This window comes from Gallinula chloropus (assembly GCF_964237585.1).
Source record: "Gallinula chloropus genome assembly, chromosome: 23".
NCBI classification, from domain to species: domain Eukaryota; kingdom Metazoa; phylum Chordata; class Aves; order Gruiformes; family Rallidae; genus Gallinula; species Gallinula chloropus.
The window spans coordinates 1284177-1297993 of record NC_140108.1 but is presented as its reverse complement, the minus strand read 5'-3'; the positions used below and the strand labels follow the sequence as shown (position 1 = coordinate 1297993).

At 47.2% G+C, this 13817-nt stretch overlaps 1 protein-coding gene across 1 annotated transcript in view; it reads right to left on the bottom strand.

The window, feature by feature from the left end:
• The window catches only part of MTOR (mechanistic target of rapamycin kinase), a 67420-nt gene that overhangs the window by 6274 nt on the left and 47329 nt on the right, over positions 1–13817 (bottom strand). Inside the window, exons 30-42 of the mRNA XM_084274653.1 lie at positions 12176–12293; positions 11193–11399; positions 10299–10399; positions 9946–10042; positions 9299–9397; positions 8621–8743; positions 7194–7376; positions 6105–6239; positions 5180–5354; positions 3958–4093; positions 3171–3318; positions 1967–2089; positions 1455–1537 (exon numbers count right to left, since the gene is read on the bottom strand). Coding sequence (XP_084130779.1) covers positions 1455–1537; positions 1967–2089; positions 3171–3318; positions 3958–4093; positions 5180–5354; positions 6105–6239; positions 7194–7376; positions 8621–8743; positions 9299–9397; positions 9946–10042; positions 10299–10399; positions 11193–11399; positions 12176–12293 — 1728 coding nt within the window. The remainder of the gene's footprint in view (positions 1–1454; positions 1538–1966; positions 2090–3170; positions 3319–3957; positions 4094–5179; positions 5355–6104; positions 6240–7193; positions 7377–8620; positions 8744–9298; positions 9398–9945; positions 10043–10298; positions 10400–11192; positions 11400–12175; positions 12294–13817) is intronic.

Sequence of the window (13817 nt, the reverse complement as noted above, 5' to 3'; positions counted from 1 at the left end):
GGGAGCTACAGGCTTGTCAGTCTGTCCTAAGTCCCAGGGAAGATCATGGAGAGGGTCACCTCAGGTGCTATCAAGCTACACATGTGTGATGGCCAGGGGATCAGGCCCAGCCAACATGGGCTTACAAAAGGCAGATCCTGTCAAACTAACCTGATCACCTTCTAGGACAAGGTGACTGGCTTAATGGATGAGGGGAAGGCTGTGGATGTGTCTACCTGGACTTCAGTAAAGCCTTTGACACCGTTTCTCACATCATTCTGATTGAGATACTGGCTGCCACTGGCCTGGACAGGGGGACCCTCAGCTGGGTTCAGAACTGGCTGGATGGCCGGTCCCAAAGTGTGAATGGAGCCAAATCCAGCTGGAGGCCGGTCACGAGTGGCACCCCGAGGGCTCAGCCCTGGGTCCAGCTCTGTTCAACATCTTTATCAATGACCTGGATGAAGGGATTGGATGTTCCCTCAGTGAGTTTGCAGATGACACTAAGCTGGGAGGAAGTGTTGATCTGCCTGAGGGTAGGGAGGCTCTTCAGAGGGATCTGAACAGACTGGACTGATGGGCTGAGACCAGTGGGATGAGGTTTAACATGGCCAAGTGTAGAGTGCTGCACATGGGACATAACAACCCTAAGCAGTGCTACAGGCTGGGGGGAGGGGGTTGAGTCACCTTCCCTGGATATGTTTAAAAAAAGGGCAGATGAGGTGCTCAGGGATCTGGTTTAGCACAGGACAGGAACGGTCTTAAAGGTCTTTCCAACCTTGTGATTCTGGGTGATTCTGTGTATGAGTATTTGTGGGGACTTCATGCATGTCTCTGACACCTACTGTGAGCATACACAGTGTGAGAGGTTCCTGCTTCACTCAATAAATATCCACCAGGCAAAAAAGCAGCAAAGTAAGTAGTCACTGAACAAATTTGGAGAGAGAGACAGAAAACCTTTACCAATAGATACTTTCTGGATTTCTTTATGCTACCTCAGGGAACAAAGCCCAGTGCTTAATCACAGTCGTGCTTTCCTCCCCAAAAAGCTGGATGTACATGTACAGTCCTAACAGACCTTCAAAAAACCCCTGCCATCTCATAGGCAGGAAGCACACACATGGATTGCTGGTGAAAGTCAACAATGTCTCTGTGTTACAGGATGGATGGAATAAGACTTCCCATTTTGTGAGTGAAAGGACAGAAAGAGAACTCTCCAGCCTTGTGTAATCCTGGTGTATATTCCTCTCAAAATGGAAGAAACTCCTATTCACAAGCACAACCCACAAACACTGTGGCTCACGTGCTGCTGTCACTGAGCCCTGCAGGCAATTCAGCCCTGTGAGATGGTATCGTTACAGCTCGGAGAGAACCACAGCAAAAGGTGTGATGGTAAGTACAGACACAAAGAAAGAACAGATAAAGCATACAGAGTCTCTGCTTTATTTAAAAGAAACCTTTACAATGTCACTTACCTGTCCCCAAGGCCCAAAATGTAGCCAACCATTGACATCACAGCTAGGGAGCGAGTGTAGTTCGTTCTTCTGTCAAACCACACCTACACACAGAGACAGAAGCAGCAGAGTCAGGCAGGCACATGCCATGTCCCAGCTTAGGTTTTAATCTATATATTAACTACTTGTATTTTGCACAGAGCAAAGCTGCACTGTGCTTAGGTTCCACACACTCTATAGCCCGAGGGGGCTCAAACATCCTGTGGTCTTGAATTAGATTAATTCATTAAGTCATTAAGAGAATATATTGAGCCTCCTGGTTTTCTCTGCCAGTGCAGGGTGAATGGAGCTCCAGTCTCTAGCTTTGGACTGCACACCCCTTGTGAGGGGACACACATGTGCAGATCCATGTTCTGCAGTGATTCACCTGGAGTTTATGATGAATAAACTCCATCTCTCACTTGAGCTGCAGGGAAGGTAATTCCATGGTATGCTGATTGCCAAACACAAGGTGTTACATGTGCTGAACTCACCTCTGAGCTTGGACTTTTCAACCACAGCAGTTTGGCAAGGTCATCCCCAGCTGTGTTATTTACAGCATGTTCAAATACTTCCACTTTCTGCATCAGAGTCAGGTGGTCATAATCTGGAGCCATCTGTAATTGAGAAATGACACTCAGCAACTTAAAACCCCACCACCTCCAGTAATCCCTGGCTGTACTATAACACAGTAATCACAAATAATTTCACTTTAAACTTGATATGAGATTATTTGTAAACTGACCAGTATACTCCCAAACACAGTGAAGAATTTATTTCAGATGGCATAGCAAATGATTTAGCATCCAAAGAACAGTCCATAGCCATAGTGAAGGAAAATACTGTGAAGGTAAATATCACAGACTCACAGAACGTAGGGAGTTGGAAAGGGACCTCAAAAGCTCATCTAGCCCAACTCCTGCCAGAGCAGGATCACCCAGACTAAATCCCACAGGAACACAGCCAGGTGGGTTTGAATGTCTCCAGAGAAGGAGACTCCCCAACCTCTCTGGGCAGTCTGGCCCAGGGCTCTGTCACCCTCACAGGGACAAAGTTCCTCCTGACATTCCCATGGAACCTCCTCTGCTCCAGCTGCACCTGCTGCCCCTTGTCCTGTCACTGCCATCCCTGAGCAGAGCCTGGCTCCAGCCTCCTGACTCTCACCCTATACATAGTTATAAACATTAATAAGGTCACCCCTCAGCCTCCTCTTCTCCAGGCTACATATGTTTCAAAAAGCCATTATTATCACTATTATCCAAATAAGTCTGCTGGGCTGGCACACACTCTCCTTTCCGTTAGGCAACTCCAACTTCCCCAGTCATGTTCAGTTTCTCCAGTCTGTCTAACTGTGGCCCAGTTGCTCAGACACACCATTCCTAATGCCAGCAGCATGGCACCTTGTGCACAGCATGGCACAGTCACACAAAATTCCAAGCACATTTTAGTCACCAGATAGTAACAACCTGTGGTCACTGCTAAAAGAGGACAGGAGAAACAAAAGGATGGCAAATTTTACCTCCTGGTAGCATTTTATCTCTCTTATTTTATCTCTCTTACCTGACATCTCTGCATTTCTTACTGCTACCAATAGCAACCAGAAGCAAAGGAAGGACATGCTGCAGGCCATTATTCTGCACTAAGGCAGTGAAGTCCTAAAAGAATGAACCAACAAACTCTGCCAGCTTTGCCCCTTACCCTCAGCATGATGCGATGCTCAATGTTGAGCAGGATCTTTTTCTTCTCCCTGTAGTCTCGGATGAGGGCGTGCAGCGTGTCACAGTGGGGGACCCAACCAATCAGGCCTGAATTTGTAGACAGTGGAATAACAGCATATCTCTGGATGCTGCAGGAACAAAAGGGACAATCAGAGCTCACATGTTGTGAGTTATGACATCTCAAGATACAAAGCAACTACTACTAAATCTGACTGTGATCCAAACTGTCTTCTTCAGCAGTTGCCCTGCTTTTCTTCCTTTCAAACAGTCCCAGAACATCCATTTGGACAGACTGCTGCCAGATAACCTACAGACATTCTCAGGGCTTACATGGTTTTCACTAAAGACTGCTTTCAGAAGGTACATGTCACCATGATCTACTATTTGCACATGACATTTGATATATAGCCTGAAAGACTCTGCTCAGAACCGTAGTGACTCTTCACCAAGCTATTTAGTGACTTCAATCAAAAACCATCCTTGACACTCCCCTTGTTCTCAGGCTCCTAAGGCAGCACTCAAACTATCCTGGAATATTTACAAGATGGGATTTCATTTCAATAAACCAAACAATCCCCCTGGGACACATTTCCTCCAGGTTTGAATTCTATGATTTTTTTTCTCTCTCTCTCTCTTCTTTTAATATTAACTCAGCCCTCAGATTTCCTCACAAACCAGCTGGTTGTGCCAAGGGTTATTTGGAGATTGCACCTACATAAGGACTCACTTGTAGGTGAGCACATTCAGTGACTTCCCACAACACCCACCTGAGGTTTTTACGAAGGGAAGTCGGATCATTTGCTAGCAGAGTGTTGACCAACCCAAAAAGCTGCATCACTCTTTCATCCTGGCGAAGGTCCTCGTGGCCTTTCAGAAGGAATACAAACTCATGCCCATTGCTCCCTGCAGAAGAATTAATACACAAAAGTTTATTCTTGCTGGACAAACAGACAAGAGTAAATACCTGTGCAGCCAACAACTGGAAAGCGCTGCAGACAGACTGACCAGACCACTAAAAAATACCTCCCCTGAAAGGAGATGCTGGAAAGGTTTTATACCTGGTAAATGACACTAAACAAGGAGGAAGTGTTGATCTGCCTGAGGGTAGGGAGGCTCTTCAGAGGGATCTGAACAGGCTGGACTGATGGGCTGAGACCAGTGGGATGAGGTTTAACAAGGCCAAGTGCAGAGTCCTGCACATGAGACAGAACAACCCTGAGCAGTGTTGCAGGCTGGGGGGAGACTGGCTGGAGAGCTGTCAGGCAGAGAAGGACCTGGGGGTGTTGGGTGACTGCAGGCTGAACACGAGCCAGCAGTGTGCCCAGGTGGCCAGGAAGGCCAATGGCATCCGGGCTTGTATCAGACACAGTGTGGCCAGTAGGTCTGGGGAGGAGATAGTGCCCCTGTACTGGGCACTGGTGAGGCTGCACCTTGAGTGCTGGGTCCAGTTCTGGGCTCCTCACCATCAGAAGCACATTGAGGTCCTGGAGCGAGTGCAGAGAAGGGCAACCAGGCTGGGGAAGGGGCTGGAGGGCAAATCCTCTGAGGAGCAGCTGAGGGAACTGGGGGTGTTCAGCCTGGAGAAGAGGAGGCTGAGGGGAGACCTTCTCCCCACCTCCACTCGCCAGGAGGGTGCAGAGAGGTGGGCGATGGTCTCTTCAGCCAGGGGACAGGAGATGGGACAAGGGGCAATGGCTTCAAGCTCTGCCAGGGCAGGTTTAGATTAAATATCAGAAAAATATTCTTCCCTGGCAGAGTTGTGGGGCTGTGGCACAGGCTGCCCAGGGAGGGGCTGAGTCATCTTCCCTGAATGTGTTTAAAAAAAGGGTAGATGAGGTGCTCAGGGATCTGGTTTAGCTTAGGATGGGAATGGTTGGACTCGATGATCTTAAAGGTCCTTCTGACCTTGTGATTCTGTGAAATGTGCAGTTGGACCTCAAAGCTATGCCTGTTTAAATACTGGAATAAGTGAGTGAAAACTGCTCTCACCCATTAGTGTTAACTTCCTGGGCCGCTGCTTGGAGGTGATGACCTGCAGTGAGGGTGCAATGGACTGGATTCGGATGATGGGCTGGTTGGGATCGTACGTTCCTGGTACTGCCAACTCCAGGTCCCGGCACATTAAGAGTTTTGGTGACACGTACTGTAGTTCCAAAGAAGTGAGCTGCCAAAAAGAAACACACCCCCCACACCCCCAAATTTCAGTTAAATCTGACAGAAACATCTGAAGGGAGTGTTGTGTCCAGTTCTGGGCTCCCTGGGATAAAAAAGACAGGGATCTCCTGGAGAGAGTCCAGAGGGACTACGGGGATGATGAAGGGCCTGGAGCATCTCCCCTGTGAGGAAAGGCTGAGTGAGCTGGGGCTGTTCAGCCTGGAGAAAAGAAGACTAAGGGGGGACCTGATTAATGTTTATCAATATCTGAAGGATGGGATGCAGGGGAAATGGGCAGCCCCTTTTCAGTGTCTGTGGGGACAGGACAAGGGGCAATGGCTGCAAGTTGGAGCACAGGGAGTTCCACAGCAATATGGGGAAGAACTTTTCCCCAGTGAGGGTGAGGGAGCCCTGGGACAGGCTGCCCAGGGGGTGTGGAGTCTCCATCTCTGGAGAGATTCCAGCCCCGTCTGGACGCCGCCCTGTGCAATATGAGCTGGGGAGCTGCTTTGGCAGGGGGTTGGACCCCATGAGCTCTCCAGGTCCCCTCCAACCCCTGGGATTCTGTGACCTAGAGCTGTTCACTATTTCAAACGCTGGTGGGAAATGTTGCACACTCAGCAAACTTGCAGCATGTCACTGGCTGGAATGTCTATACTATGGAACTGGAGTGTTCTGAACTACCAAAAACCATGAAACAAAAGCCTGGTATTGACCACTTGCACTAGGACCCCCAACAGAATTGTACCTCTCCCCTTACCTGAGGCAGCTGCTTTGAGATACGCCGGAACACGTGGTAATAGAGATCCCAAGCCTGAGTTAAGTCTTTGACATTTCCTGACTTCATGTACTTCCTGCACCATTCCTGAGCTTCCATGAGATCCCTGCCATAGGCCTAGGGAGGGAGTGGAAAACAACAGAGGAAAAACATTTCTACAGACGATGGTGGAACATTGGAGACCACTTAACACCTTCAAAGAGCATCACAGTACTTTCAAATTGCATTACAAAGAGTTGATTCCACATTTTTGTAGCATATCAGAATTAAAGGTCCAGAAATTCCTGGATCCAAGACAGACTCCCAGTTTATTAGCCAATGTTGCCCACCAACAGAGTTAATGATAGGAGGTAACAGGATGAATGGAATCACCTTTTAACAGTAGGCTCACAAGCTCAAATTAATTCCTTTTGCTGGCTTAGGTGAGCTCATCTCGACTATGTGTGCTAGTGGTTATCATGGAGCAAAGCAGAGTCAGAAGAATTAGCTGCAGAGCAGCTGAATGTGTTCCAGACCCTGTCAGACACGTGGCCGATACAAGAGCCCAAGCTGTACTGCCATGGCCCCTGGAGCACTGCAGTCACCAAAAGTGGTTCAGAGCTGAAGATAAACGTCAATGATGAAGTCTGCAACTCATGTTGGGGCAGGACTTTTTACAAGGGCATGCAATGACAGGACGAGGGGTCCTGGCTATACACTGGAAGGGGGGAGATTTAGATTGGATATTAGGAAGAAATTCTTCACTCTGAGGGTGGTGAGAGGCTGGAACAGCCTGCCCAGGGAGGTGGTGGCTGCCCCCTCCCTGGAGGTGTTCAAGGCCAGGTTGGATGGGGCCTTGAGCAGCCTGGGCTGGTGAGAGGTGTCCTTGTCCTTAAGCAGAGGGGTTGGAACAACATGATCTCCAAGGTCCCTTTCAACCCAAACTATGACTCTATGAATGTCACAAGTCCTAAGAGCTGTGCTCTTTGTGTTAGATTGCAAAGGTCCTGGGTAAGATATCTGGGGCAGGTGGCTGTCCTGCCTGTTTTTGAGGGTGTGCAGAAGGTTATGCTCTTGGCCATTTGCTGATACCTGGTTGAAGGATGTCTCTTTCAAGGTCTGAGGCCCACGTTCCATCATTGCATGAAGGGGTTCCAGCACCTCAAACATGCCCTTCACGTTCCTTTCTCCAAAGTAGAGACGAGATGCTTCCTCCAACCCTTCATGCCACATCTCATGCCACAGGATGGCAACACGGATCAGCTCTTCACTCACCTGTTTTAGGACAGGAAAAAAGATCAAATACCTAAAGAAAAACACCATGACTGTATACTGGCAATGCACAACTACTTCCTTCTCTAATGATTATGAAATATTTGTTGCTGGCAGCCAGAGGGAGCCACAGGAACTTCCACAAGGTTGTTAGACTTTTTTCTGCAAGAAGCTGATCAGGCTTGCTTCACTTTATATGTTGCCTTACAAATTTTCTATTTATTTGTGTAGCTTGGCCTGAAAGAATGCCTCTTCATTTGTTTGTAAAAAGCTTTGGCAAATTCATTAGATTACTCTTTCCATCCTATGCTTAGTAAATCTTGTTTCCACTTTTCATTAAGCAAAAATACCTCTTTATGACTCTACCTAAATGCTTCTGTATTTCTTCTCTAAATGTATTCATAAGGAGACACAAGAATTACAGAATCACAAAGTTGGATAAGACCTTTGAAGATTATCAATTCCAACCATTCCCATCCTGTGCTAAACCATATCCTTGAGCACCTCATCTACCCTTTTTTTAAACACATCCAGGGGCAGTGACTCAGCCCCTCCCTGGGCAGCCTGTGCCACAGCCCCACAACTCTGCCAGGGAAGAAATTTTCCCTCCCATCTGCTCTGACCCTGCCCTGGGGCAGCTTGAGCCCATTGCCCCTTGTCCCATCTCCTGTCCCCTGGCTGAAGAGACCATCGCCCACCTCTCTGCACCCTCCTGGCAGGGCAGTGTAGGGCTGATAAGGTCTGCCCTCATCCTCCTCTTCTTCAGGCTCAACACCCCCAGCTCCCTCAGCCGCTCCTCAGAGGATTTGCCCTCCAGCCCCTTCCCCAGCCTGGTTGCCCTTCTCTGGACTCACCCCAGGACCTCAATGTCCTTCTTATGGTGAGGAGCCCAGAACTGGACCCAGCACTTGAGGTGCAGCCTCACCAGTGCCCAGTACAGGGGCACAATCCCCTCCCCAGACCTACTGGCCACACTGTTTCCGATACAAGCCAGGATGCCATTGGCTTTCCTGGCCACCTGGGCACACTGCTGGCTCACATTCAGCATGTTTGAACATTATGGGCCTTTTTAAATCAAAACATTCTCTTGAAATTATATTAACCATAACTTCTACCAATTGCAACCCTGCTCTCCTGATCATTTGTACTTGAATAAAATTAACAAGGAGTAGTCAGTCTGTGTTGTTCCCCCTGTGGCACACCCATGCCTGAAACACAATACACTCTGTGCTACCCAGAGTACTCACCATCATTGCCTGCTGCACCAGAGTGTTACTGTGCTCACACATGTTTTTCAAGATCTTATTTGCAGCGTTGTGGCGAGCAGTGGTTGTAGATTTAGAGGCCACAGTCAAAGGATAGATCAAAGCCTACAAGGAACATCAACAGATAATATTTTACAACCACGCAGAAAGCTGCCTAAATTGAGAGATTAGCAAAGTGTTAGTAAATCCCAGGCTTAGAGGTAGACAAGAGAAAGGAAGCTTGCTTCTGGAAAGAGGTGATAGGAATTTGCTATTCCAAGTCTTCCAGTCTGAAAAGCTTACAAGGACTGAATTCACCGAGTAGCAGAATGATGTTCAGAGCCTGTATCAAACTGGTTTTAGCATTTTGTGAGTTTCCAGCCTGTAGGCAGAAGTTCAGGTGAAACACCTGTGAGGCAGCCTCAGCAGTGACTCATCAAGGTTCAGGGTGATTCAGACTACCCAGAAGTGAGAACTTCCCCTGCCACATGGCTTCTCCACCTGTTCTTTCCTTTTTTACAGGAGCAGTGCTGAGGTGAAAGAAGCAGCAGCAGAAACATTGCCTGTCCCCACTTGCTGTGACTTCCAGGAGGGACACCTAGAGCAGGCAAAACAGAACACAGGGAATGCCTTCTACTGGCTACCAGCCTGTGGGAATTCCTCCTGTGAGCCAAAGCTTACCTGGGGGTGGTACCGCCCAATGTCTGTGAGGAGCTGATGAATGAGACGTCCTACTAGTGGTCGAGGAGTATCAATTCTTGCAATGAGCTGAGGGATAACCTAGCAGTAAGGAGAAGTAAAATAAATACCCTGTCTTCTCATGTGTTTAGTTCACAAGCTGCTCTGCCTTCTGCTACAGCCCTCCCGGTCTCTAAAGGAGACAGAGAAGCCCACCACTCATTTCTGAGACAGTCAGAGGGTAGCACAAAGCTCCCAGCAGTGTCAGAAATACCAGAAGTGTAATGCTCAAACAAGAAACAAAGCCTTTTACAATTTATTTTCAAGAGTTGTTCTACAAAGCAACCCTGGAACAGATGGAATTACATCAGAGCAGCACAGTGGTGTTTTATTCTTGATGACCACTGACTGCACATAATCTTCCACTTGAAAAATGTTCTCATTCCTGAGAGCTCCCTTGTAGGCTCTCAGAAACACATGCAAGCATGTTGCTCATGTCTCTGTTCCAGATGCTTGTTAGATCAGTTATTTGTGGTGCACACTGCTCTCACCACTCACCTACAGGGGACTGTTTAGTGAAGGATCATCATGGATGTCATATCACAAATCCTCAAGGAATGAGCTTTGTTTCAGCCCTTTGTGTTCCTTACCTGCAGCCACGTATCAATCTGGATTGCCTTGACTCCTTCTACTAAAGCCTCATTCACATCAGGCCAGTGACCATAGTCAAACCACAGAGTAAGGACTCTGCAAAGGAGAAACACATCATTTAGAAATGAAAGAAAGAACCCCATCCCAGTCAAACACCATCAGATCCATTTATAAATTATTCTTTTCCCCAGAATGTAGAGATCAGTAGGATAAGGGCTAATCCACCTAACACAAATCAGCTTGGACTGAAGCTTAGTTTAACCATAATAAAAAGAGCAGAAGATTAGGTTCTATCTAATCTTAAACCACTTGTCCTTATCAGGTGGATTTCATTTCCTGTTTTATTAGGTACCTTAGAGTGTCTTGTAGGTTGTTTCCTCGAGACAGAGATATGGATCGGAAGAAACCCTGGACAGCAGGGACTGTGTACATCAAGAGAGTCTTGGATAAATCCTTTAGGAATAAAAATTTCTGCATTAGTTCTACACAAGTGCATCAGTCTGCATGAACTCTAAACTCAGCAAGGAGCAACAGGAAGAAGTATGTGGAAACATAGACCTAATGTGCATTAGAGCTGACTTCTACTCATGCTTTTCACAGGACACATTGCTTCCGGAGTTTGTGCTTTGCTTGACTACACATGGATCTTTCAGCCTGGCAGGGAACACATGGGAAGCGTTTTTATACTTCAGTTTGTTGGCAAAACTACGGACAGCAAAGCTGCCTAAGAATAACAACCTACTCTAAGGGGTAAGTAAAAGATTCCTCAGTCTTTCATGAAGGGCTTAAGGAGCAGAACATGTCCCTGCAGACTGTACTGCCTGTGACAGCTCCATACATGTGCTTTAGTTCACAGTTAACTAACCCATCCTTTGCATTAATTTAGTCCTTTTCCCTTCAGACTGAGTTTGCCCAGGGAGGTGGTTGAGTCTCCTTCTCTGGAGATATTCAAGTCTTGTCTGGATGCCTATCTGTGTAATGTGAGATAGGGAGCCTGCTTTGGCAGGGGGGTTCGACCCAATGATCTCTTGAGGTCCCTTCCAACCCCTAAGATTCTGTGATTCTGTGAAAATGAACTTACTCACTTCTGCTGTAAGCTCTGAGCATATTTTATATATATATAAAAATCCATTTCCAAGACCACTTCCCCGAGCCAGGTACACACAGGAGCTTGTTCCTCAACATCACATTTCCTTGTGTCTCAGCAGGACATATGGATCCCCAAGTGCCCATGGGACAGAGGTACCTCAGTGACTTTCTTCTGCACCGGCGATGGGATGGGGCTATTCTCTGTGCTCTCGGCGTCGCTCTCGCTGTTGCTGCCCTCGGTGTTGGCGCTGGTGACGCTGGCTCCACTGGCATGACGGAGTTTCTTCTTCTCATCTCTGGCCTGGTTTTGATGTTTGTAGTGAAGCACTGCTTCAAAGTTCATCACTGCCCAAGCATGCCAGGCCTGCCAACAAGAGAGGACAGGAGTCAAAAGGAAGATGAATCCTTTCTGCAAGCTGTGCTTTCAAATTATTAGAGAATAATCCAACCTTTGAGGCCACCGACACCAGCAGTAATACACTGCAGGCAACACAATGCTTGGTCTTCTCTAATCACTTGTATTATTATCTTAAATAACATCATGGTGAGTTCTTGGTCAGGAGCTCCCTGTTGGATGTTAAGGCAAAGGAGCTCTGTACCAAAAAATTAGATCACATTCCATTCACATAACACCTTAATTTTTCAAAGCTGAAAATCAAGATCAGTATGTTAGGACTCAGGGAAGAAACACAGGAGACAGCTGCCCCAGAGATGTAGCACCAAATATTAATTGAAATTTCACAACCCTGAAATCAAAGGCTCTTTGGAGAATTAGCAACAAGGCTACTTTCCTAGTTTAGGATTTCCTAGTTTAGGATTCTCACTGAGTAAGAATCAGTTTTTTCCATTTAGATTATCCTTTCTCCTTCACTGTTAATTGACAGGAGAGAAAGTCCCAAAAGCAAGAATAGAAACTGAATCATGGCCTAGTTTTTCCAGGCAGATAAAAGTCTCAACAAGACTCTTGTGGTTACCTTGTCTGCTTTCTCTGGTTGGTTTTTGGGTTAGTTTTTTTGGTAAATCCTACTGGCAGTAACAAGGCAGATAGTTATAAGATAAGACATCTTCTATGAACATCTTCCTTCCCTGTAGTGTGGGAAGTGATCAATGCAATGGCACTGGAACCTTCTCCTTACTGACCTTGTACCAGTTGCGATCGTGCTCTGTTGCAGCACTGTAGTATTGCAAGACTTTGGGGATGGTGCTCTCATTGATGCCTTGCAGGTTCAGCTGCCACTCCCCCAGTTTGAGGAAACACCTGGTTAAGGCAAAGGGATTATTGACTCAGAACCTAGAATGGAAATGAAGGCTACTGGATTAAAAGGCAGGCTTTTTATCTAAAGACACATTTCATGGTGGTAACCCCCCCAGTAAGTGTCTTCTGCAGACTGGGAGGGTACATGTTAACATCTAAGGTTCAAAATACCTACATCCTGCTTGTAAGTGTGGAGCTAACTACTTAACAGTTTAACTTACAGCAGAAAGTTAAAGGTCAAACTTTGTTCCTCAGTTATACTGGTTATAAAATAAATATAAGAGGCAGTTAACTATCATCAAAAGATTTCATTGGTATTAATAAAATCATAGAATCATAGAATGCTTTGGGTTGGAAGGGATCTCAAAGATCATCTAGTTCCAACTACGTGCCATAGGCAGGGTCACCCTCACTAGACCGAGCTGCCCAAAGCCCCATCCAACCCGGCCCTGAACACCTCCAGGGAGGGGGCATCCCCACACTCTCTGGGCACCCTGTGCCAGGGCCTCACCACCCTCAGAGTGCAGAATTCCTTCCTAATGTCTAACCTAACCTTGCCCTCTGTCAGCTTGAAGCCATCACCCCTTGTCCTGTCCCTGCACTCCCTGGTGACCAGTCCCTCTCTCACTTCCCTGTGGGACCCCTTTAAGGATTGATACACCATAATTAGTTCTCCCCAGGGCCTTCTCTTCTCCAGGCTGAACCAGCCCACCTCTCTCAGCCTGTTTTCATAGGAGAAGTGCTCCAGCCCCTGATCATCTTCATGGCCTCCTCTGGACTCGCTCCAACAGCTCTATGTCTTTCTTGTAGTAAGGACCCCCAAGCTGAACACAGGATCCAGGTGGGGTCTCAGGAGAGCAGAGGGACAGAATCCCCCCCACCAGACCTGCTGGCCACGCTGCTCTTGCTGCAGCCCAGGACACAGGTGGCCTTCTGAGCTGCCAGCTCACACTGCTGGCTCATGTCGAGCTTGTCATCGCTCAGCACCCCCAAGGCCTTCTCCTCAGGGCTGCTCTCAACACACACAGGACACGTGCTGGCTGGCTTTTCATAGAGGAGACTGTGACAAACAATGGAAACAGAGCACTCACTCTTCCCCCAAGCCAGAGCCCCGTTAAGCCATCCCCTCCCAGAGGAAAGGAAAAACAACCCATTTTTACTGCAGCCGGGTGGGGCTGTGAAGGTTTGTGCAAAACTTAATCCTTTGCTCCCTCAGCAGGCTTTAAATACCACAGCAATGTAGCTGTCCTTTCTGTAGGTCGAGTTTTCCAAAAAGCATTGTGCTAGACAAATATTGTGCACAACTCATCACCCATTTGATAGTCCCCAAGGAAAAAACAAGACAATACTGTTATCGAGTTCCCGTCCCTATAAAAGCAAATTAAATGCATGCCTCCCTTCCAAAAAGAGATGAAACTGCTACACAGAAAACCCAAAGCACTGTGCAATTCCTTTTAAATGGGAACCAACAGATCTGGCACCTCCAGATCCAGAGAGGAAATTGGAGATTATAAGATGTGTTTTTAA